At 38.7% G+C, this 24673-nt stretch overlaps 1 protein-coding gene across 1 annotated transcript in view; it reads right to left on the reverse strand.

The window, feature by feature from the left end:
- MYPN (myopalladin) overlaps positions 1-15145 on the reverse strand; it is a 63655-nt gene extending 48510 nt beyond the window's left edge. The window contains exons 1-2 of the mRNA XM_075109644.1: positions 14766-15145; positions 3186-4124 (exon numbers count right to left, since the gene is read on the reverse strand). Of these exons, the coding sequence (XP_074965745.1) occupies positions 3186-4123 (938 nt within the window). The 5' untranslated portion in view covers position 4124; positions 14766-15145. The remainder of the gene's footprint in view (positions 1-3185; positions 4125-14765) is intronic.
- Positions 15146-24673: the final 9528 nt, after the last annotated feature.

Genomic DNA, 24673 nt, shown 5'->3' on the forward strand with positions numbered 1-24673 from the left:
TTTTGTACACCCTTTCTTGGTGTTACTCGTGCACATTGGGAAGAGTTGAAAGAATCTTGGATGACCAGGACAAAAGTTTTGTTAACAAACAATTATGATAAGGAAACTCTGTTCAAGCAGCTAGCATTCCCAGCTTTCTCCTTAGTACAACACATACAGACACACACACACAGACACACACAGAAACACAAGAGGAGAGAGAATTCAAACTTACCGCCTTGGGCTTTATCTTTTATTTGTTAGTTTGAATTGGGAAACTGAAAGCTGAGTCTGATCTTTTTCTTGAGCTTGACTGCTTGGGACTGATTTTCCCTATGGCACCTCTTTCTCCCTGTCCCTACATCCCTCAGCCTTAGGGCATCAGCATATGAGTTCTGGACTTCTGTGTTAGTTCCTCTAAGACTCTGATCTGGGCACAAGCATGAGTCAGTAAACCAAGTGTGCATTCTGTTTGGAGCAGTGTATTATAACTGGAAAGTCTGATGGATGCTTATTTTATATAAATGTAACAGCTCCTGTACTGTCATTCACATAAGTAACTTATTTACAGTAAACGGAATCAAATGTTGAGATAGAAATTTAAATGGAAAAGCTTCAGTTTTGTTGGGACAAAAATAGACCCAAGTTACAAAGATACCCATCCTCCAATTCTGTGGAATCAAGTGGTCCCTGAATTGGGTGCAGAGGCATCCTGGCCATCTCTGGATACTCCATGGGATGAGTCATTGTTCCTGGGTTCTCCGATCTGCCCTTGTGAGGATTCAGTGACTTTATGGAGTCAGCTTCTAATTCAGATAGTTGCTGAATGCCTAAACTTAGATGGCATGAATACCTTGTCAGTTTTATTTTGTGTCAATGGCATGGACATGTTATGCTGTTATAAGGATGGTGTTGCAACCTCCTGGAGAAATACAGAAAACTAACATTGTGCACGGAGTATATGTCTATAAACAAGCAATTCAGTGTTCACCTTTTCTGAATACAAAGAAAGCCAGACTGAGTTTGTGTACAGGTTTATATACATAAAATGAGACTATTTCAGGTGTTTTCTTTGTATTATAAACTACGAATGATGAGAGAAGAAAAATTATTTCCCATGTCCAGGGATCCTACTGACATTTCTAATATAAAAAAGATTTATCAAGGCAAGTGCCTAGAGAAGTAAGTCTCAAAGGCTTTATAACCAAGTCTTCAGAGAGTGGTGCTAATATCATGGGGATGGTGGTATTTCCTGTCTGTTTTCTGTCAAAAAAACAAATCTCTCACTGTTTTCTCTTTTGATCAGACTCCTCTATGAATTTAAGGGCTGAACACAATACAACATTTATAATGGCATAAGCTCCATCAAGGGAATGCCTCAAAATTATTAATTAATGCAGTGCATTTAGACATGAAACATAGTAGAAAGCATATTCTGCTCAATCAAGGTGTTTCCCCCAGCTTTATAACAGATTCCTCTTCTATAAACAAACTATTTAGTCCTTTGGAAGTTCACACTCCTTTCATGGACAAGAGACCCTGCGTGGCACCATAGATCAAGGTCTTGTTAGGGACTGAGAACCTACATGTTACTACCAAAGGCACTAGTGGGACAAAATGATCTGGCAGTCACAGTTCAGGGATCCTATGAACTGGGTAACTTCTAGTCTTCCTGACAAGGTTGTCCATAACTGCAGACAGGCCAAAGCGAGAGGATTCATTTGTAGATCCTTGTTCCTATGTACTTAATATTGTGTTGTAAAAGCTTCTTCCTCCTGAAAACTTAGCAGCTGGTGTGCCAGAAATCCAAGGGAGTGGAAGACAAAGGTCCTTTACCACAAAAATCTTTGGAGCTTCTTTCTTTGGATGTTGAGATAGTTTTCATTTGATGATAGTGCCTATTAGTTCAGTGAGAAAGGTGGTGACTGCAGTAGAAGCTGTAGTAGTGCTGTACCCAGCATTGTCTAGGTATATAAGGAAGACAATGAGCTGACAATTGGAAAAAGTGGACCATCTATGAAGCTCAGAGTCCTTTAATTAGATGCTGAAGATGCAAACAGTTCTTTTCAGTATTTAGAAAAGCAACGCAGATTGCTAAAATACCTATAGAAGGATAGGCAACCGTCTAGACTAACAATAGCTATTTATGATACCGCAGATATTAGGATGCAAATATGTATAGTACATCTCTAAAAGATGGATAGACTTTTCCTTTCTATTGGATTGGTTCAGTCCCAGCAAAGGAAATATAATTCCACCACTGAAATTGAGCAGTAAATGTGGCTAATGAGCTCTATATGAACAAATTTAGACTTAGAAACGCTGATGAGATCTAAAAATCTGCAAGATAAATTTAAAAGTTACAGTAATCTGTTTCTCATTCCACTGATGATGTTGACAAATGAAGTGTAGCTTTTTTACATTTCCTTTTGCCTCCAGTGATCTTTGCAAATGTTACTTAAGTTTCAAAGTCCTCATAGATATCCATAGGTGAAAACTGAAGCATCAGAATTAGCATGCCAGTCACACAACATGAATAAGTATCAATTAATAAGGGTGTCTTATACTGATAAAATTGAATTGTTTTTCCTAATGTCAAAGCAGAATCACTGTCATAATCTGAGTTAGAACTGAGCTGTTCCCGGTGATTTGTATAATGACTTAAATGAACTCCTTTCCTCTCTGTTCATATATGGATGGTTTTGTTTTATAGGAACCTATGTTTACTCATCTCAAATACCTTCAGTCATCAGCCTGAGATCTCACAGCCATTGGTGTTCATGTATAGATGGTTTTGGTTTGTAGGAACCTATATGTTCACTCATCTCAAATACCTTCAGACATCAGCATGAGCTCTCTCAGCCATTGGTGTTTTTAGCCAGATTACACAGTCAGTCTTGATTTCCATAAAGATAATGAACATTTCTCGCTAAGGGGTTAGCACTTTCTTTTAGCTATGAAAGTCCAGTATTCAAAAACAGTTTTCTGAAATTCAAAGAAAACGTGTCCCAAAATATGCTGTCTTACAATATAAGCAACCTTTTTTATGACTTAAAGCAATTTTTTTTCTTAATAAATTTTAATAACCAAGATTAAGGGACTTCTGCTACAGATTACTGGAACATATGCATCAAAATATCTGGAAAGAGTAAGGCATACACCTGCTGTTACAGAAATACAATATGGCAAGTGCAGAATATGTTTACCTGACTTCAGGTGCTGGGATTCCTACCACAATGCAGTCCAATTGCACTTTGGTTCCTTCAGGAACTTCCCTGCTCTTCAGCTTTTGCGTAAAGCGTGGTGGTTGTCCAATGGGCTCATCAGAATATACAGATGCCGATTCTGACTCTGTTTTTAGCTCTGCACTTGTTAATTGATTGATAGATTCCAAGTTTGCTGCCTGTTGATCATCTGTTTGTCCACATGTTTCCTCTGCTTTGTTTTCCAAGTCTTGCGGTGCTGGAACGGAAAGCCTTTCTCTGCTTTCTGATGTGCTAGATAGGCTAGAGCTACCTTTTTGAGCAGACTTATTCTTAGAATCAATTTTGCTCTTGTAGTTTTTGCATGTTCGGGGTCTTATTCTTTCAGAATTGTGGGCTTTGAAAAGTGATGAGAGCTCCTCAATAAAATCTGCTGCCTTGTTTAGGAATTCCTTTTTTGATTCTGATTCAGAAGGGATGTGTTGTTTCTTTAGGTCTTGAGAGCTCCCTTTGGAGCCCTTTGTATTTCTGACATGGTCCTGACAAAAGTTTGAGTGCAGGCCATTGTCTGATGTTTTCAAAGCTGTAGACTGGGCCATTTGTTTGTATTTTCCTGTGTTTTTCAGGTGATCTGGGGGATGCTGTGAGTGTGCTTGAAGCTCATCCTGTTTAGTTTCCAGTGGATTCTGATCAATAGCTTGTCTTGCCAGGTTTACACTCTCATCTAGCTCTTCTTGGCTCAAAAAGGCAGAGAGATCTGGAAGGTCATCTTGGGCGGCTACCTCATCTGAATCACCAGAAGCGTTGCCATAATGGAAATTATGAGAAGCTGGTTCTGATCTGCTTCTTTCACTCTTCCCTTGGTGTTTAGTTTCAGCTAAATAACTCTCTCTCAGAAGTTGAGATATTGAAGTTGAGGATTCTAAACTGTCGTCTTGCATGCTGCCAACAAAAAGGACAAATAGGACCACACCTTATCAACAGCAAATTTTTTGATTGCACACAACTACAGGCTTCTGAAAAGCAGAACACAACGTTTTCAAAGTGCATCTGTGTGCTGAATATTAACTTGTAAGGGTAGCCTTGTTTTAAAGGCCTGTTCTGTACATACTGCCGGATACCATTTCATTTACCCAGTAAAATCCATCTTTTATCCCTTTCTGCCATTGGTAGCCTTACATTGCTAAAGCAACTGCAAGAGTGGTAATTTATAGTTTGTTCCAGGCAAAATTTCAACTACAGAGCTATTAACTGAGTTTCAATGTCAGATCTTTATCATTGCTGATGTGTGTTTCTTAGCTAAGAAACAACCTCATCAGAGAGATTAAATGCTGGATATTTCAAAGACTGGAAGTTGTGAGAGAGTAACAGTACTTTTACATTAAGTAAATTTAGCTTGAAAGTCACTGATGTAGTAAGTAAATGAACCCTCAAAAAGCATTTGAGGTATGAGAGGAGGAAGGAGGAGGGGAGAGAAGAACAAAAATATTCAATTATGAAAACTTGTCATTTTAAATTCTTAAAGATATTGCATTATAGGAAACAATAATCGTGCTAAATGTATTATACCTTCTTAAATTAAGCATTATTTCTAATAAGCTATTTAAAGTAAGTAGAGAATTATGTCATTATTCGATATGAACATCATTTGTACTACAGGCCTTTCCAAATCATTATCTTATGTTATCCTGATTCTGAAAAAATGTGCCACTGGTGAGAAGACAAAAAGTATCAAAAAGTCCATACTTAAACTGCATGCCTGATAAGCAGTGCTAAAGTATCCCTTTTGATTCTTAAGTAAGTACTTCTGCATTGTATTCTCCCTTTTATCTACACAAGAGCCATTGTGAATGTAGAGGGATTCAGACATCCTATTAACACCCTTATGGTAAGGTGGCTTAAAATCAAAGACAAATAAGACAAATACTCTTCACAACCTTTCAGATACTTCACAGATGCTGAAAGAGGTGCATGACTGTTTACTGGGTTTGTCTCTCAGAATACACAGTGCAGAGTTTCTCTCTTCTACTTCATTTAAGGCCTGGCAAGTCTTGCTGGGATGGTTGCAAATATTCCTACCCCAAGGTGTGTCTGATTTGTCACACTGCAGAAGGTCTGTTCCTGTCATGGCATCAAGAGAAGGGAACATGCTTGCCCTTGCCTCAGCCATTTCCATTCACAGCTTCATGTAACAGCTTAAGTTGCCAGAGAAAGAAGTAAAAAAGGTATCTCTGCTGTGGAAGGCTTTCTGCTCTGCTAGTGGGACAGTTGTCCCTGGAAAAGGGCTGGTAAAAAGAAAAGGAGGTGGTAATATCTCGTACTGCTGCGGTATTTCTTCCTGGAATGTGAGTGACAGCCCTTCTTCCTTATTTACAAAAAGGAAAGCTTCGATTTAAACTGTTTATATTCTTCTTCGGTGGATGAACATAAACCTATCGTATTCTGATGTGCATTTTGAGACCTTAATCCCTCTGCCTGAGGCACAACTTATTACTTTGAAGTCCTTTCTCTTATGTAAACAATTTGGCATTTTAGGTTTATTGATTTTATTTTATTTTGGTAATATGAAGCAAGCAAAATCAGTAAGACAAAAAAGGCATCCAACCAAAATATTGATGTTTGTGCCTGTACGAAAAATGACAAATAAATTACCATAAAAATTACATGCTTCTGAGCACCCAAACTAGTCCCTGCAACTGAGTCAGGGTCTGCAATACTAATTGAACACTTGGTGTTAGATTATCTGGCACGGTGGTTCAGCGAAGCTGTGGCACCTAAGAGAACATTGATTTGGGAAGCCCACATGAGATAATGTTGTAAGCTGTTCCATGACTGGACAGAGTATGTAATTTAACCTCTGAAGAGAACAAAGTGGTCTCTGTGGGGCTTAAAGTTCCCGCTCTTTGGGTACTACTTTTGCTTGCTCAGCTTTTACTTCTTAAACAGCTGTGCAACCTTGCTGAAGCTGAACGTGTTTAAGGGGTTATATTATCTTGTTTATGTGCTGATAGCATACTATGTGCTGTAAAGGTCACAGCTAAAGCTACAGTTTCAACTCTGAAGAGTTTAAATACATTCTAACATAAGGAGTTTACAGCCTGGAAGAAAAACCTGGCACATGAATGAACTGGAGACCTAGAATATAGCTGTGACACAGGGCAAGTTTGCTTTAGACCTCCTCCCCATGTGCCGCATTGTATCTGATTAAAAACAGAAGGGGAGAAGCAGAGCCATAGCCAGCTCTTTTCTCTGCACCGTGCAGCTGGCTTAGCCTGCAAAAAGAGAGCAGTGTGTGCTTTTAGTGGGATGTGATAGAAAGTACAGTCTCTCAGAGTATCTCTGGAGGGATGCAGCTCCACGCTAACCTCTCTACATGTGGCTAGGGCTGAATTATAACATCCAGCTGTATGTATTCTTGCGTAGCTTTAGAGGCTACAGTGGAAGGGTGTATTTTACATGGTTGCAAAATTTAGCTTGCCACTCTTCCTGAAACACTGCAGAATGGCACATCTTCATTTCATCTCAATGTCTGTAAATGTCATCAGGGCTTAAAAAAGATGACACAGTTCTTTAGAGAACACCGGACACTAAGGAAGAGATGCAAGTAGGAAAGTAATACTGTATGATCAAAACGTGCCAAAGACAAATGAAATTTGCACTGATTTTGTTGAGAGGATATATGAAAATCATCTGCCTGTGAGTGTTCAGGGTTTAGTTTTCCTCTGTTGTATAGCTATTGCTTGATTTTCGCATTTAAGTGCTGTATCTGTTTCAACAGAGGTTGTTAATCACAGTGCAGCTTTCCTTCAGATAACCACAGTAAAGCAAGTGTTTGTTTGTTCAGTGTGGTTATCTGAGACTTTGGTCTGGGTCTTGCATATCTTCTATTCATCTTTAGATGACAATTTGAACAATGCATTGAAACATGAAAGAAATAATTTCTGCTAATGTGAGAAGTAATTTCTGCTAATTGCCTTAAGGAGTATTACTGCAATATGACGAGATGCTCTCAAAGAAGATGTGTTTAGATTGGCAAAATAGCTTTATAATTCTAGTTTGCAAAAAAGTATAATAAGGAAGCCACTGTCTGATAGCAAAAGGAGGAAAATTGCATGCAAATTACTGCAAAATAACAAAACCAGGGGTGCCTATGCCCGGCGAAAATATAAAATGATAGAAATTAAAGTAGTCAAATCAAAATTCCTTGTACCGGTGGTTAATTTTGGCTAGCTGTAATGCAGTTCTATAAAGCATCTTCCATTAGGAAGAACAGGCTAGACAGCACAGCCATACATGGAAGAGCAAAACCCACTTGTCTGTCACAGTCCTGAGTGAACAGGTAGGAAGCAAATGGACAAATCTCTGGTTCATCCCTGCCTCTGCCCCTCTGAGGGCATCTGAGCAGGTGTGAAAGGGAGAAAACAAACAGTTACCCAGCAAAGGAGCTGGAGCAACTTCCTTCTGCCCATCCGAGCAGAAGGGGTAGAAGGGAGCAGAGTGTTCCTCCTGGTGTTGCGAAGCAAGATATTGATGACAATGAATCTGATGCCAAATTCTTAATCCTTACAGAGCCTTCACTTTCCTTTAGAGCTCACCCAGGGTCAGAATATTATATCTAACTCTTCTCTATTTTCAGCTTGTGTAGAAGATAACTTTTTATTCTATTTTTAGTAAGGAAGAAGTTGGGTACTAGTCAAATGTAGCACTTTGAGGCAGTGCTTGGGTAGTGAAGTTTTAAGATACTTTGAATTATGTGATATTTCTAACTAAATGGAAGATGTTGCGTTTCAGCAGAAGTTGGTGTGAGGCTACCAGACAATCCAGTTACAATTATTAATTATGCCTTGCTTATGCCTTGAGAGATGTCCGGTTTCTTTTTTTTTTGTTTTCTAGTTATACCCTCCTAGGAGCACAGAGGGCTGATGGTTGAGGGAAGCACTGGGTAGGCTGAGCCATTCAGATTTCACAGATTTCATAGTCAGGGGTTAAGAGCTTGGGTTCAAATGAGACTAAGCATACAGCCTGACAAGGTGTCTGGGCTAGATAGCAATAAGGCTGAATTCAATATATTTTCTAAAATATTTATTAAACCATCTTTCTCATGAGTTAAAAGATACCACCAGAGGAACAACTATGCTATTACAAGTTTCATTAATGATAATTAATAATTATTTAGCCTTTCTGTGGCCAAAATTGGAATCTAAGCTCCGAAATTAAAATCTGGTCTTGAATTCAGTCTTTCTCTTTGCCTGACTTTATGGATTGTTTAGACTGAGATGTGGAATTGGCCTTGATATACCTTGAGTCTTCCCTTTAATTTTTTCTGATTGGGACTTTGGAACAAAAGTGTCTTTGTGGCTGCACAGAAACCATCCCACAGACTCCCAGTGTGCAGTGGCACAGAACGCTGGCAGTGAGTGGCAGTGCATGGCACACCACTGCCATATCATGGGGCTAGCAAAATGTGTACAGCAATTGCAGATATCTCTGTTGAGCAGATAACTGCAGGTAACTTTGCAGATAACTCTGTTGAGTAAGCAGTAAGAAGGACAAACTCTAGTAAAAACACAGTAGACAGCAATCTGTGGTGTCAGTGAAAGCACCACTGATTTTGCAGACCGTAAAAATCTGTCTTAAAATGAACCAGTATCAAGGGCAGGAATTGCAATGCTAGTTACAAATAATAGCCCTAAGCTGGTGGTGTCTAGGATTGAAAATGGGATGCCTGGCTCCAGCAGCCAGCAGTTCGCTACTCTTTACTGGTTCATTACCTACATCACCAAACAAGTGCATTGAGGGCAACAATTTTTGCTTTCCTGGGACACTAATAGTGGTGACCTTGGACACCTATTATCTTGAGAGGCATCAGAGATTGTCATGAACAAAACCAACTGCATGAACTTCTTCAGTCTACTAATTCAGTTTCCGCTAGCCAACTAATTGCACAAGCTTTCTGAGTTTCCAAGAGCCTATATTTATGACAGTGTTCTCTTATTAGCCAGGTGATCTGTAGGATGAAAATTTTAAAAAGGTAGAATTAGTTTCCACAGTTTGTTTTGGCAGCGACTTGACCTGAAAATCCTTAAGTGGAAGGCAGGAAGATCACAGTGCAGGAAGCTTGCGCAGTGTGACACCAAACCCTTTAATTTTCTCTTGTTTAAGGCTTGTTAGACTCATTGCTGAGTCATCACTGAAAGAATCTGAGCTTTTCCTAAGAAAACAGCAGTGGTGAAACCTCAGCAAAACTGAAGGGAATCCTGATATATCTGAGTGCAGATCATCTGTTTTATTTGGTGAGAGACCACTTTGAATGCTTGATGCCCTAAAGAATTTTTTTTGAAACAGTCCTCTTTATCATAATAAAGAGGTTATGTGCAAATAGCGGATTTAATACAAAAAGCATTTGAACATCTTTGGCCTTCAGTTGTAGTTAAAAAGGAGTAATTTTAGTCAGTACATGTTGTTCCTCTCTGGCTTTTCAAGCTACCGTTACTTTAATCAAGACTGCTTTTGTATGAGACCTCGGTACCAGGACAGCTAGCAAACTGCTCCTTCGTTCTCTGCATAGTGGCACCAATGTGGCCTTTGCACAGCAAGGCTCTGGACCTGTCTGCCCAGCACCTCTGCTGGGAAACTGGAATGTTTAGCAGATATTAGAGGCTACATCCTTTTCCATTTAATTTAATTGCACATAAATTGCATTTACCCACCCACTATTGAGCACTAACAATTATATCGGTGTTTCAAGTGTACGATTACAGCTATGAAAAACAAGCTAAGAGATGACACATGTGATCTGTCTTGCAGACATTTAACGATCACAATCACATTCTTACGTCCTTGCAGGAATTGTCACTTGGCAGTTGCTATTGTCACCGTTTCCATTACTGCCTGTTGACACGCTGTAGCTGCTGCAAGACAGACCTGGAGACTCCAGGCACAGGAAGGGTTAGGCTGGAGCAAAGGACTAAGGTTGGGAGTCTTGTGTCTGCTTGCGGGTATGAATGTAAGATATTTTTAATAATTGTATTTAGAAAGCAATGTACAAGAAGGTGGTTTACTTTTCTGGTTTAGACACGTTAGTAGCTTTGAAGTCTATTCCTTTTAATGAATCAAGAAAATCAGATAACTAAACTCCCATTTCCAAGTAATGTAATTAAATAATGGAAAATAAGGAGAGCGCCTCCAAGCCCAGGAGTCTAACAGCTTCTGATGGAAACAAAATCCCTCTAAGAACAAGTAGGCTAAAGGTTATGCCTATGTTTACAAAAAATCCTACTTCTTTATGTATATTTTTCAATATAATATTTTTAATGTTCTAAGCATATTTTGCATCTTCTTCTGTCTCTAATCTGTTTTATAAATTCTAGACCTTAAAGCTCTCATTTGATTGCAAGTCTATAAGAGGCTGGTAGCTGCTCCCTGTTACGTCATTTTGTAAACAGTGAAAAGGCTGGTGGTGGATGTGTTTTAACTATCTTCACATACTGCTGCTCTTTGCGTTAATGATAACTGTCTGCTGTTCAAGGGGTTTTTTAATTGCTGTTATAACTGGTGTATGGCTACTACTGCTTCTGTTCAGAAAAATAAGTAGAATCAGGCCCTCCCCTCTGTAAATAAAACCTCTGATAGTCCAGCTTCTGCCCTGAGGTACATTGCAATATAGATCTGGAGCAACTTCACTTAAACTGCCCAGGATTTACCTGAAGTAGCTGTGAGCAGAATGACTAACTCCCACCTCAGAGCCCATCTATTTGTAAATGCCACACAGTTAAATTTTTTAAATAGTTTTCAAGTAAAATGCAAAATTTTCCTCTACAAAGTTTAATCTTAAACCTTGAAAAGTCTTACCTATGTACATTTTTCTAAAAGGAAGGGAAAAGAGAGAAAGGAAGGGAAGAAAGGGAAGGAAAAGGGAAGAAAGAAGAAAAAAAGCTAAATATGGGACATCCAATATTTAGAATTTTTTTGAAATTTCATTATTTCAAATGAATTTTTAATGAATTTGGAGTTGGACAGAGCCACATCTTTTGAATACTTGTGATAGTGGATTAGGCCCTTACTGGTAAAACTAATTCTAGATTACTTTTAAACTGAAATTGCTATCTGGGTTGTCCTTAGAAAGGGAATATAGAGCTGAATTACTTATATACAGTTATATATAATCTATATGTAGTTAAAATATTATGCTGGAGTAATAAATAATTTGAATTTACAGATATTTAATCCATTTTCACCATTTCACCACAAGCATTAGAATGGAACTGAAAGTGTACAAATGTAAAAGCATTAAAAGCACCTATTTTGCTTTAAGAAACTTTTAACGAGCCTTCAGAGCACCTATTTTGCAAGCAAATAGTGATATTTGTCCTTCTGGTGCTAGAAATACGAGAAGCGAAATGTGTTCTTCATTACCACTCTATTTCGCCCCTAATGCCTCTTCCCTTTCCTGCTGACAGCATAATCACACAGCCCACAAAAGAAAAAAAAGTTGGAATCATTTCAGGAATGGGATGGGATAAATCCTCTCTCCAAGACATTCTGCAGAAGACACTCAAGAGACCTCTGTGCATTTTGGGTCATGCCCTGGCCTGTGACCTCCGGGTTACAGTAGTGGGTACCCTAAGCAGCATAAAATATTCAACTCTTCTTCAAGGCAAAAGCCCATTCAAAGCTTTTCACTTTTTCAACATTTCCTTTGTACTATCATATAATGAAAATACCTTTTTCTTTGGTCATAAAAAGTCTTTATTGTTTCAAAATTAATATTGACCCTTAGTACTTCTCAAAATGAGAACTGAGACCCTTTCTTACCCATGTCTCAAGGTGTCTTTGCCTCCTCAGTGAATCTCCTTGAACTGCAAGGTAAACAATATCTTGAAGAAACTCCACATTAAGTCGAATTGAAACGGAAATAATTTTAATTTGATGTTTAAATTAGAATATTAAAAAAGGAAAATAAAAGAAGATAAAAAAACATGTAACTGCTGTCCTTGAGGCCTGCCTGGGATGCTTCTGATTCCTCACCCATTGACCTGTGAAGGCTCGGCCTCAGGTGTCAGGGCAAACTTCAGGTGTAGTACTTCAACTGCTCAGAATGCAGAACAGGTTTTTATTGACTCAAGTAATGCATGCAGTCCAGTTTCCTTCAAGGATTGCCCATATGTGAAAGAGTTTATATGAAAGGCCGAAAAAGATACAGCAGAGGTCCACAATTGATGCTGAATGTACGTTCAAAAGTCCTCAATGGAAAATATAGCTACCAGGCGGCAATATTCATTTATCCTGGTCCAAACACAGGCACACCACTCTGCAAGCCTTTCGTGGCTAAAACTGCAAATCCCCTTTCATGGACTGTGACCCAAATGATTTCAACAAGGTAATTTCCACTATTCCTGCTAACAGTATGTGTGAGCAGTGTAGAAATGCACAAATGCATGTGGTTGAGGACTGCTGTGAAGTTTTAGTTCAGGACTGAAGCTACAGCTTAGCTCTCAGTGTTAAAAAATGATTTATGTATCGCATGGGCTCAGTCTAGACTGACAAATTACAGCACTGCATAAGGTACTCTAATGAGAATTTGCATGACTTAAAATGCTGAGCAAATGTCTCTATTCTACCCGGGAATGTAAGTGGCACCGATGTCAAGGGAATTGTGCATGTGTATCTGAAGGCCCGACAACTGACTGCTTGTGTAGCCAGGGAACAAAGCACGAACTGGACAAAGGAGAGCCCTGAAAAGCAGGGGTATGCAAACTAGATGGCATTTGCACATCTTTTTGTCTGGTAATTTCAAATCCATGGGCTGTTTTGTTTTTAAAATGAGATTCAGTTTTCATACAAATACTGGTTCCTAGTGAAAAAGGGAACTCAAGCCTTAAATTAGACACAAAAGAAATCTGGCTTGCATTTTTTCGCCCAAGGTTTTTCCAGTTGTGCCTTTTTTTTTTTCACACTCTCCCTGTATTTGTTTCTTTTTGTCTGCTGTTCTGTCTTCTTTATGCTTTTTCATCAGTCTTCCCTAAGAGCATTTTAACGTAAAAACCTTCACATTTGAATCATATTTTCAAACTGTGATGTTTAAATGAGATTTATATTAGGTGGAAATAATTTGCCTGTCCCTGTAGAATATTACTGTTTACAAAAACATGTACTACACCAGTTAAGTTTTAAACAGAAGGAGTAAACTGATTCCCCCCCTCCCCTCCCAGTGATTTAGATTACGATTTAGATTGCATTGTCCAATTGCTGTTATGGTATTGTGGACATTTTTAACAAAGCATCCTAATGTATTTATGTGCAAATATACCTAGACTGCTTATTCGCAGCAGCTGTTGTTAAGAAACATTCCTTCAGTACCACAGCAAGACCTGCTGTAAAATCTCTACAGAATGCACAGGAATAGCAAACCAGCAGAGCACACGGTTCTCCTTTGTCTTTGATAGTTTGTCACATAAAAAACCTAGCTAACTCCTGAATTGACTATAAATGATTTCTGATATGTGAATATAATTCTGCTCAGCTACAGGAACTAACACACTTCCTATTGCTGGTTAATTTTGTTAGCCCTTTCTGAAAGAAAAAAGACACAGAGAGAGAGACAGAAAGAAATATCCTGACCTTAGGAACCTTTGGGAGGTGTAGGAGAGGGAGAAGAGCAGTGTTGAAGTTTATGAAATTGTTCCATTAACATTTGCTGGCTTCGTTTCCACTCTCAAACTCTAGAGCGTCTTCACAAATGTAAACATCATGACCAAAACAGAGCTACTGATAAACTAATCAGTGTCTTTAGTATGATTTGTATAATGTTCTATTTACGTCAACACAAGAGCTACTCTGTTCTCTTGTCAATTTTTGACATATTATTTTGTAAAACTTAAGATGGGCTTCTGATTACTGCTTAATGTTGCAATATATTGGGCCAAACATTTGCTACTGACAGTCAAATACTTTTCTGAGAGAGAGAAAGAGAGCAAGGGAGATAGTGAGAGCCCAAGGGGGAGAGCTATGCCCTTCTAGCAGGACTGTTTCTGCAGCTGTTGTGTACATTAATCCAGAGAGCAGATCTCCCAGCGCTAAATATAGCCAGTGGGGTCATTTTACACGACTGAATAAATAAATAAATAAATATAAAGTATTTAACTATGGGGTCACGTTAAATTAGGTTTGATTTTGCTTAAGAAGGAAATCCAAATTATGGCATCTTGGTTTAAGGGTGAATACCAGAATGTAAGTATTTCCGAACGTGGAGGGAAAATAAGTGGGAAGAAGAAGACAGTCCCAGCAAGGAACTTTTCAGGTTGTTACAATCTTGTGTTGACTCTTTGGAGGAGTCAGAGTGCCTCCGAGGGATTTTGAGAAGCCCACCAACGCTATTGAAGTCCTTTATAATGCTGCACAACATTGTTTCTCTTTCACTGCAATACACATGCTTCAGCGTAATTTAAGTCAGTTTAAAAATTATTTTTTCCCTGTATATGTCTTACTGGCAATAATTAGCATTCAAATATACACGCTTATCAAACACTTCAGCACCTGTGCTGCAAAATCAAAATGTAGACCAATCTAAAGTTGAGGGATTACCTTTTTTAATTCCTCCAGATGTTGCTGCCCAACCCTGGCAGTTAGTAGCGATGACAGTTATCCAGAAGTGTGAGATTAAAGTTAAGGAAGCGAGGAAGTTCTTCGAGTCCTCAGGAACAGAAACAGCTAGGAGTCCATACAGCGAAGGAAGTTAACCTTCGTTATTATGAGGATGGCTGTAAGAAGCTGGACAACCTGTCACCACCGGAGCAATAGCATTTGTCAGTTTGCAGGTCCCAAGTTATTTTGAGCTGCGTAAACCATGTGCCCGCGGAGCATTCCACCTCATTGGCCAGGGAATCCACTGCTCTGACAGCACCTATGGGCACCGAGTGCCTTCTCCTCACTCATGAAACGTCCCCTATAGATGCTTATGAGGGTTTTGCTGATTCATCCAAGAGGCACTGTAGGGGCATTTATTACTCTTGTCAGCCGGTTTAGACTTCAGCCTTTTAAAATTACTAGATATTGCTATTGTCTTTATGTTTTGATCAGAACTCGAAGATTCCAGTCACTGGGAAACCCATCAGCCGGTAACAATGTAAAAGTTCTGCAACTACAAAGGCAAACTCAGCAAATGCCCGTGATTGAATAATAAAATATTCCTGGTGTCTTTGAAGTGTTCGATTTAATAAGCAGAGTGCAACAATGCAGAAATCCTTAAGGATGGCCTGTAACTACAAATCCTCAAAAAGCTAGAACTTTTAAACTTGTTATTGAATGCACAGAAATAAACCGTTGGGGGAAAAGTAATTAAAAGAGGCAAGTGAAACTTCGATGTAAACAAAACTGAGATATAAGCATAGCTGGAATAATTTCAAAATATTTTAAGCAGTACACAGAGAAACCCTGTTACTATATAGAATTTCATTTTGTGAAACTGAGCTACTGGTTAAGCCCTTGAGTGACTAAAACCTACCGCATCACTTAGCAAATGTAGAGATTAGATTTTCTACTCATCCTAGACACCAGCAACAGAAAAAATCTGTAAGTCTAAATAGTTCAGTTCACCAAAAATGCTGCTTGCTTGTTGATATACTACTTTATTGAAAATGCTCATCACAATTCCAGTTTTAAAAGATTATTAAATATAGCCCCTTCTACAGCTAATGATGTAGTTAGCTGGCCTTTTGACCTTCTCCAGATTCTCTCAAAATGTTATCAAGTGAGTGCCTTTGCTAGAAAAGAGGTTCTACTGTGGGATCTAGTTCTTCGGAAAGATGCTTTATGAGGCATAACAGTATGAAAAATCAGAGGTAAAGACAATTCTTTTATGAAAAATTTCCTGATGTATTGGAGGTAGGGATTTTTTTTTTGTTTGTTTCTTTCTCTTTTTGTAAAGTATTCTCAGAATAGCTTGTGAATCACCTTGTCCTATGTTTCAGATAAGCATCTATCATCTGAAAGGGTCTGGATATATTCAGTTACCTTTGCCTAGAAGAGTGGCTTGTGATACTTCCTCACACGGCTGCAGCTCTGGTAATGAAAGCTCATTCTAATGTCCTCTTGCCTTTGTTCTGTCACTATTGCAGAAGAAAATAACAGTGCTCAGTGTGTTTATTCTGGGGTGTTAGAAAGTGCCACCAGTGTCTACTGGAGAAAGAATTTGCTATTTTACAGTTTATCAGTCTCTTGGCTTAATTTTCAAACCAATAAAAGGAGTTTGCAGTATGATTAAAGATATGGATGATGATGTGCATGTTGCAGATTGTGATTCTGTACTGAAAGTGTTGGCTGATGGGCAAATACAGATTTCTTCTGTTGCCATGTCTGCCTCTGCAAGGGACAGACAAGAGTGCTGAGGCAGATCCAGAGAGCTGATATATTCTATATATCACATTGGCAAAAATAATAACAAACAAAACAAGAAAATTATGTTCCAGCACTGCTTCTACATTGTAAAAAGCAAGTAGACTGTTGTGCTGGCTTTGCTTTGCTTGCATGCGCAGCTCTTGCTTTACCTGTTAAACTGTCTTTATCTCAAGCCCCAAGTTTTCTCACTTTCACCCTTCCAATTATCTCCCCCATCCCACCACGAGGGGGTGGATGAGTGGCTGTGTGGTGCTTTGTTGTCAGCTAGGGTTAAACCACAACTGTCATTCAAGTACCAACGGGCCAGTTCCTTGCTCTAAAAGGACAGCTAAGAACAACCAGAACAACTAGACTATATGTTATTGTAAAGAAGGTCTGTGTATTCTGGGAATTACAGTTGGGAATGTACCAATGAGGATCCTCCAGGAGCTTTGTGTGAACACCAGGAACTGATACACAAATAATGGAAATAACAAGTCAGTGGTTGGATTGTCAGCAAACTCATGTACCACTGTCTCTCTGAGACTGACAAAGGGGTTCACATCTGAAGGGCTCCAGCTGATAGCAAGAAAAGCTGGTATCAGATATGTCATAACTTCTTACCATGCTGTCACAAATGGGTTTGTGAAAGTGCGCGTGATCCTTGCCGTTAAGTTGATGAAGGTGCTATACAACGCAATAGAAATTTGCTCTTGATTTAGAGGAACACAGTACATGCTTTTGAAAATCAAATACTTGCTGCTTCTAAGTACAAGTTTCACATGGACTTTATTAAAGCCCAGTCTACAAAAGAAAAGACATTGAAAATAAAGAGTGATATCATACTAATAATTACACTTGTGTCTTTGATTTTCATATATAAGAAAAAGGGTTGAGAAAAGACACAAAAACCACCTTTTGCATACCAGTTTTATTGGATTTTTTTCTGAGCCATGGTTGGGAAACACCCAGCATACAATACAACAACAGACTCTGTTATTGCCCATAAGCATGTGCAATAACAGCAATAAATCATTGTGTTCTCGTGACTACCACATGTGACATTCAATTATACAGAGCAGGAGGACAGCGTTTATACAGCTATCTCACAAACAGAAAATGTGGAGAGATGGGGAAAACTGGAAAAGGAGGAAAAAATTGCACCATGTCTAAGATTTTCTACAAGACCTTTTTTTGCCCATGACCGTAATCCAATTCCAAATTGCTGTCAAAAATATTCATATTGTATTTGTAATTGGTCCTAGATTTCTGATAGGGTTTTAATTTGTGATTTTTTAAAAAATTCCCATTGGAAATTCTGGAACCAAAATACTAAATGTTCCATTTCTTTGATTGCTTCCCTAAGGTTCTTTGCAGTCAAGTTGTAGTGAGGTAGTGATTTTGCAGATCTCTCCAGAGCCCTGTGGAGCACAGGGTTACTACCCACTTTTGGTTTGCATCCCACCAACCACTGGTCTTGCTCATACCAAGGCTGGACTAATTTCTTTCTAATGTGGAGTATGAAATAGAGAGTGAGTTAGACAAGTTTGCTCTAATGGGCTGAAGGAGTAACTTCAAAAGAGAGACCTAGCAGACCTGTAACCATTTCGCTGGTCAAATATGAACGTTGACTCATAAAGTACCCACATTGTCTTTTGTTCTATGTAGCTGTACGCTTCTACGGGAGAACTTATCTTGGGCCGCATATCTCCGGGACACAGGGCTCTACCCACCCTGGGGACAGTGATGCACAGACATCAATATGATGGATACAAAATGTCCGTTTATTTAGCTGCGTCACACGCTTATACAGCTCTTGCGCTTCCTGTTCTGCCACTCCTATGGGGAGCAGTCTATCTTTCCGTCACAGCCCGTGATCTTCCGGTCGCCGATCCCTGTCTATTCCCCTACAGTTATACTAGCTTATTCCAAGGGCAGTGAATTGCTCCCTACCCATGCAATTTTGGACAATAGCAACGATGTCTTTTCTTAAAGCATCAGTGACTAGTTGCTGCTTGAAGTATTATATTTGAAGGTCCAGTAATTGGAAGAGCAGTGGCAAGCCCTATGTCTCTTTTAGATTATAGGCTTAAGGAATTATCTTAAGGCCATTATTCTTTGGGTAAGTAAAGTGTTAACAGCAATTTTCTGGATGTTTCTGGTAAAGCTAGTTCAATAGTGATTTGCAAACCTTGTGGAAGATGAGTTGGATATGTTCTATTCATATCATTATGCATTGCACCTCTCAGCATGAGCCTGCCAGGTATTGTGTGATTCTAACTCAGATTCTAATTTTAGAAGTGGAGACATATCAGAAGGATGAAAGAAATGGTAGCTCTTTTCTGTAGAAGGCACAAATAATAATGTTGAAACATTCCTTCAGTGCCTATTTCTTTTTCACCCAGCCCAAAACACACTTTATCCTCATGTGAGGATTGCCTGAGCGTTACTACAGAATTTTTCAGTCTCATTAGTTATTCAGATTAAACGTACTAGTAATTTATGGGGCCTGATTTTGTTTCCAATGACATCAATGATATGTCACTAACAATAATAGGAGAGGAGTAGAGACTTTTCCAAAAAGTTAGTTATAAACAGAGTATTGAAATCAGTCTTTCAGTCATCCGCACAGAGCCACAATCTCTTGTACTATCCTCACCCAGTTTCATCCAATGTCCCACCTATTTGCTTTTCAAAATTAATCAACAGGTAAAAATACACCAGTATTTTGTTTTGTTGCAGTAGAAATGGTCCAGCTGAAAAATGTTTAAAAGATTTATATAGAATACAGAGATAATCCCCAGAACATGAAATAGTTGATGTTATGGGCGGCAGTTGTAAAAGGGGATTTGTAAAACCCCTTTTTTGTAAAAACCTTTTACGGAACTGTAGAAGTGTCAGATTCTTTAAGGTGGATTTCCTGCCTAAAAACCATGAAGGACGCTGTGCCCTTATTTTAAATTATGATATTTTTTTTCTTGTGCAGTATTATCCATTGCACCATACTATCTTGTATCATATTAGCCTTTCAAAGAACTTAGTCAACTTACAAAGATGCCTGTAATACAAAAGAGTTAGCAAAAAGTGTCTGTTCCCAACCATTTTACTGTTCCCTGCATAGTTAATAATTTATTAGGTTCTCCTACATTCTTCCTTTTGTAAGGGAAATTATTTTTTTAAGTTAGTATATCTAAACAACATTCTACAAGCAGCTGGGTTATTTAATTTGCTAGCATTCAAATTTTAAAGTGGATAGTTTCCCTTTATGATTCAGATATGAAGTGCATGAGCTCTACCTGGAAGTGCTCACGTGGCTGAGTAGGATGTCCTTGACATTACCACCATCTCTGGGTGCAGGGTTTGGGCTCACATCAGCCTTCTTTCTAGGGTCAGCGCTACCAGACTTCAGTGATTTGTAGAGCACACAGCAAATATTGCTATATAGAGACTGACAGTTGCCTGAAGAAGTAAAAGTCTGATGCAACCCATTACATAAGATTTTTTTAAAAAATCATTAAAAAATCAAATACACAAAGAATGGAGGTAATACTAATGAGGACTCCTGCCTATAAAATCCAGTGACTTGGTGGAGAGTATGTCTGGTAATCAACAGAAACACAAGATCAGAAAGCAATGGATTAAAATTAATAACCCAGAAACTGGGTTTGATTACTGAACAAGATATCAAGGGCATGTGCTATTCCATCCAGTCATGGGGCAAGTGAAGCAGGAGGAAGCTTGATTTGACACTGATGCCAAAAAAACAGCTTGACTGAAAGGTGTGAGATTTACAGTCAGGGTTACTACTCCCAGCATCATCAGAGACTACAGGATCCATTCTGACACTATAGGATTAACTGTCCTGATTGCAACGCATGACTAGTCCAAAACAGACCATAAAAAGGGATCTGATAATGCTAGTTCTACTGTCTTCACCTGATTTGGGACACTCTGTGATATCTGAGATTTGCAGTCCCACTATGACCCTCTCCTTCCCTGTCTTCTTTTATCTCCTCACTTTATTTCTTGTCCTTCATGTCTTTCCTTCTCTTGTTTTTAAAAAGAACCTGGCTTAGCAGACAAGACTAATTTTGCTATGTTGTTTCAGGTCTCCAACTAAGAGAGCGCCAGTTGGCACCGACTCAGACTGATGGTGGTACAGATTTGTCAGCTCTTGCTCTAGCTGATACAACGATGGACTTGGTTTCCTCAGATTATATGTAAGAGAGGGCGCTAAGCCAAACGCTGTGTTTGTACTTTTGCTGTTCTTTTCTGGGTTTTGCTCTCCCCTATTTTGTGGCTTGACTGATCTATTCTTCAGATAAAATAGGATTAAACCCTAGCAGCTACAGATCTATCCATTTCAACTGGCTTCTTTACCTTTCTTCAGAACGTACATCTCTAAAACATCTAAAAAGGGTGTTTGTAGCCATGATTAATACCAACTGCACAGATTGTCAGAGGGCCTGGTACAAAGAGTGGAGGTATCTTGTTACTTAAATCTAAAGGAAAAGGAAACACAGGAACACTCTAAAATGAAAGCCATATTATATACTTTATATTTTGCTTATTTGATTTTTTTCTCCTTTTATTTGTATTGTAATAAAAGGGTGGGTTTTTTTTGTTCTCATGGCAGCTATTTCTATGTTTGATATTAAGCAGACCTGACATCTAAACTGCCTGCCTTTGTTAACTGCTTACTGCTGTCCAGAGATGGGGTCATATACATGAATGCTTTTGACTTGGGGTTGAGATTAACACAACAACACATTATGGATTGTATTTTAAAAAGTGGATTAAAAGTCAGTCTAGTGAGGCATATTTTGTAACCATACAGCCTTTATTCCCAATTACATATTTGCCAGAGATTTACAGTGCAGTCCTTAGTCTTATCACTGAAATGGCATTGCACATCTAGAACAGAGAGCAGAATTTCATCCAGGCTACTTACAAAGAAATTCCAAAATCCTTAAAGAACTGAGAGACTTCACTGCGAGTCCCTCTGTCAGGGCTTTTAACATAAAAGAACAAAGTAAGTGTGGCTATTATTTGTGGAAACCTGATTAATGTGAGTTGCAGGGTGATGAGGAAAATATACTCCGAGGTTCTTGCCTCCTCTCCAAATTAAGAACATATATACCATTTATATAAAATATAGGTATCTTCAGTATCTTTCTAGAAGATTTAGGTGAAGTGGCTTTCCAGTGTATTTCTTCACTTTATGTTAGAGGCCCTGAGGCTTACAGCGAATTAAACACAAAGGGCCAGGCAGCTGGCAGGAGCCTGAGGCAACTCAGCCTAATGGTAATGTAGATCAGGACCTTCAGGATTTTCAAGTAACCAAAACCAGGATGAATGGCTGGTGTTTTGAGCATCAGAGGCTTTGGCACCTGTTATAGACAACTAGAGCTATAGGGAAAATCAGCTGTCGTCAGATGTTTAACAGGACAAAACGTTCAATAACTTAGTTACCAAAATTATACTTCATGAGATACTCCCCTAATTAGAATGTCTTGAAGGATTGTTGCCAGAAGAGAATAAGGAGAGGGCATTCATGGATAGCCTACATTTCAAAAATAATTTCATGAGACTTCGTGCTTTCCAAGCACGCTCAGATAAGAGTTTCAGTGGTTTATCAGCAGTGTGCACAGCAGTTGGCTCATCTCTGAACTTGTGGTCATCAGATCACCTCAGCCAGGTAGGCCTGGGATAAACAGTTTGGAGGGCAGCAACATGATTGTTCAGTGAGGTAACTAGAGGAACTAACTAAAGATGAGGGATTGACATGCATAGATTAGGTAGCAGGAGAGCATAGTTTGACAACAGTTTGCTAAAATACGATAGAAGCAAAGTCCATGGAAAGGAGAGACTGTGTATGGTGTGTTACAATGGTGCAACAGGATGAGCTGAGAAACGGTCAGTCTGAAGCGCCACAGCTGGGGAAGAGAGATTATATCCATACTGAGGTGGAACCTACCATCTCGACACATGGTGGCAGCAGAAAAGCATGGCAGTCTTTGTGCCAACAAATAAAATGCAGTAATGGCCTGTGGGGTTAGGGGAATCGTGCTGTCTGGTTATAGCTAGAATGAGTGCTAGCTGCTATTATTTGACCCCTTGTGCATAGTGTTCAGAAAGCACCGACTCTGCCCCGCTCTCTGGTTGTGCAGATGGGGAAAAACCAACCTCTGCAGAAGTTCTGTGGCTTTAAAAATTTTCCTCCTTTGTATTAAAGCAGTGCCATTTTGTAATAAAACATACGTAGGATATCATTCCCAAACTCTGAATCTCATTAGGTGACTGATTTGAGAAACAGTCACTGTTTTACCAGCACTTCAGTGTGTTACCTTATTATGCACGCTTGAGATCAGTTTACCAGCCCCTCCCGATGATTCTGGCACTCTTTCCCTCATGCTGCCTCATCTGTCTGGAACGCCTTCCCTCAGGCCACTGAGTCACCTTCCCACTTTAAATGTTGCTTTTTTCATTGTAATTTTAAACTGACTTGCATTATAACACAATTTGTAAAAAAATTTATGAAAATATACTGCAAAAATTATATCTGTAGATACTGATGAAGCTTCAGAAAACCTGTTTTTTTAGGATACAACTTTACTGACAGAATTAATTTTGAAATAAGGGTCTTTTTTTTGTCAAAACACAAGCAAACTTTCAGAAGGGACAGAAATGAGAATTGATATAATTTGATAGTACCAGCTTATTAAACACCATAAGTATCAGAATCACTCTGTCTAGCTAAAGAACAAGTGATATTCAGATAATGTAAGCTCACTTGCCAAAGTAAGGATCATGACCCAGAAAATTACCTCAGAGCAACACTAGCGGGAGGTATCAGCCATTCTGAATAGCTACGCAAATTGTTAACTGTGCCGAACATGACTTTTCATAAGTATATAAGGCAGAGGAAGAGAGAGGGAAAGAGAGGAGGATATACCTTTTCTAACAGGAAACTAAATAAGACCTCTAATTAAATTCAGATAAATTACCTAGTAACCAAAAATGTTTATGACTGCTTTCTCAGGCCACATTCAAGCCAGTGATTCTGCTTATGCAGTTGTCAGTCTCCAGAACCATCTAATTTCCAAACAGCCAAAATATCAATTTACTCAAAGGAAGGAGTCAAAAGCTATATCACGGGACTTAAAATATACTCTGATCTGATAAACCACAGATATTACAAGCCAAGTTTAGACCAACCGGTACATCAGTGACATGTAGTAATGCCATGTGCTATCATGCACGTTATAAAAAGGAATTTTCTTTCTGCCTAGGGTGTCTTTGAAAATGCTTTTTTAAACGTCTCACTTCTTTTTGCTTTAGAGAAGGAAGAATATTGGAAGACTCTTAGAAAGAAAATGCAAATATTATGGTGAGTATTTTTCATTTAGTCTAATTAGTAAAGGCCTCGTAAAGCACAACAAAACCTTTTGGCATGCTTAATTGGTGGCCTGGGGCTGTGGAAACTCAAAATTTGAACTAAATGTTAGACATAATGCTCTTAAAGTATATGCTTAATGATAAGTCAGGACAACATAGTAAATCAGGAAAACAGCTGTTCTATAAAGAAATATTTACTAGTTTGGAAATTCAAGGACAGGATATGAAGACCAAGCCTATGTTTTCATTAAATAGTTTAAAAATATACTTTCAATTTTCTTACATATTTGTTGAAAAGCTAAGGGATTACCTATGTAGACCCAGCTGTATATTCTCATTTGGGGTGTTTATGTAACTTCATATTGGCCAAGATTTTGACATTTGAGTAACTAGAGGCAGTCACCTCAATCTTTACTCCCCATTTTTTGAAAGTCAAAGTACATATTTTGAAGAGACATACTTCAGAAAGTTTCAACCAGAATGTTTATAACCCATGGGTATCATATATGAACGCTACTCCTCCTGTATAGAGCAGATTTGTTTTGTTGTATATTGAGCTGTTGAATAGGATTTAAGGTGTTTGAGTGAATAGGGAAGTTTAAGTGGGGGCTGGAGCAGGAAGGAGAGCCAGAACTGCTGGTATCATGCTGTGATGGATAAAATTTATGTGAAATGTGTTTCAGTTTGCTGACTGCACTGCATGAAAGGAGTATAAACAT

The sequence above is a fragment of the Phalacrocorax aristotelis genome, chromosome 14, assembly GCF_949628215.1.
Source record: "Phalacrocorax aristotelis chromosome 14, bGulAri2.1, whole genome shotgun sequence".
Classification (NCBI taxonomy): Eukaryota; Metazoa; Chordata; class Aves; order Suliformes; family Phalacrocoracidae; genus Phalacrocorax; species Phalacrocorax aristotelis.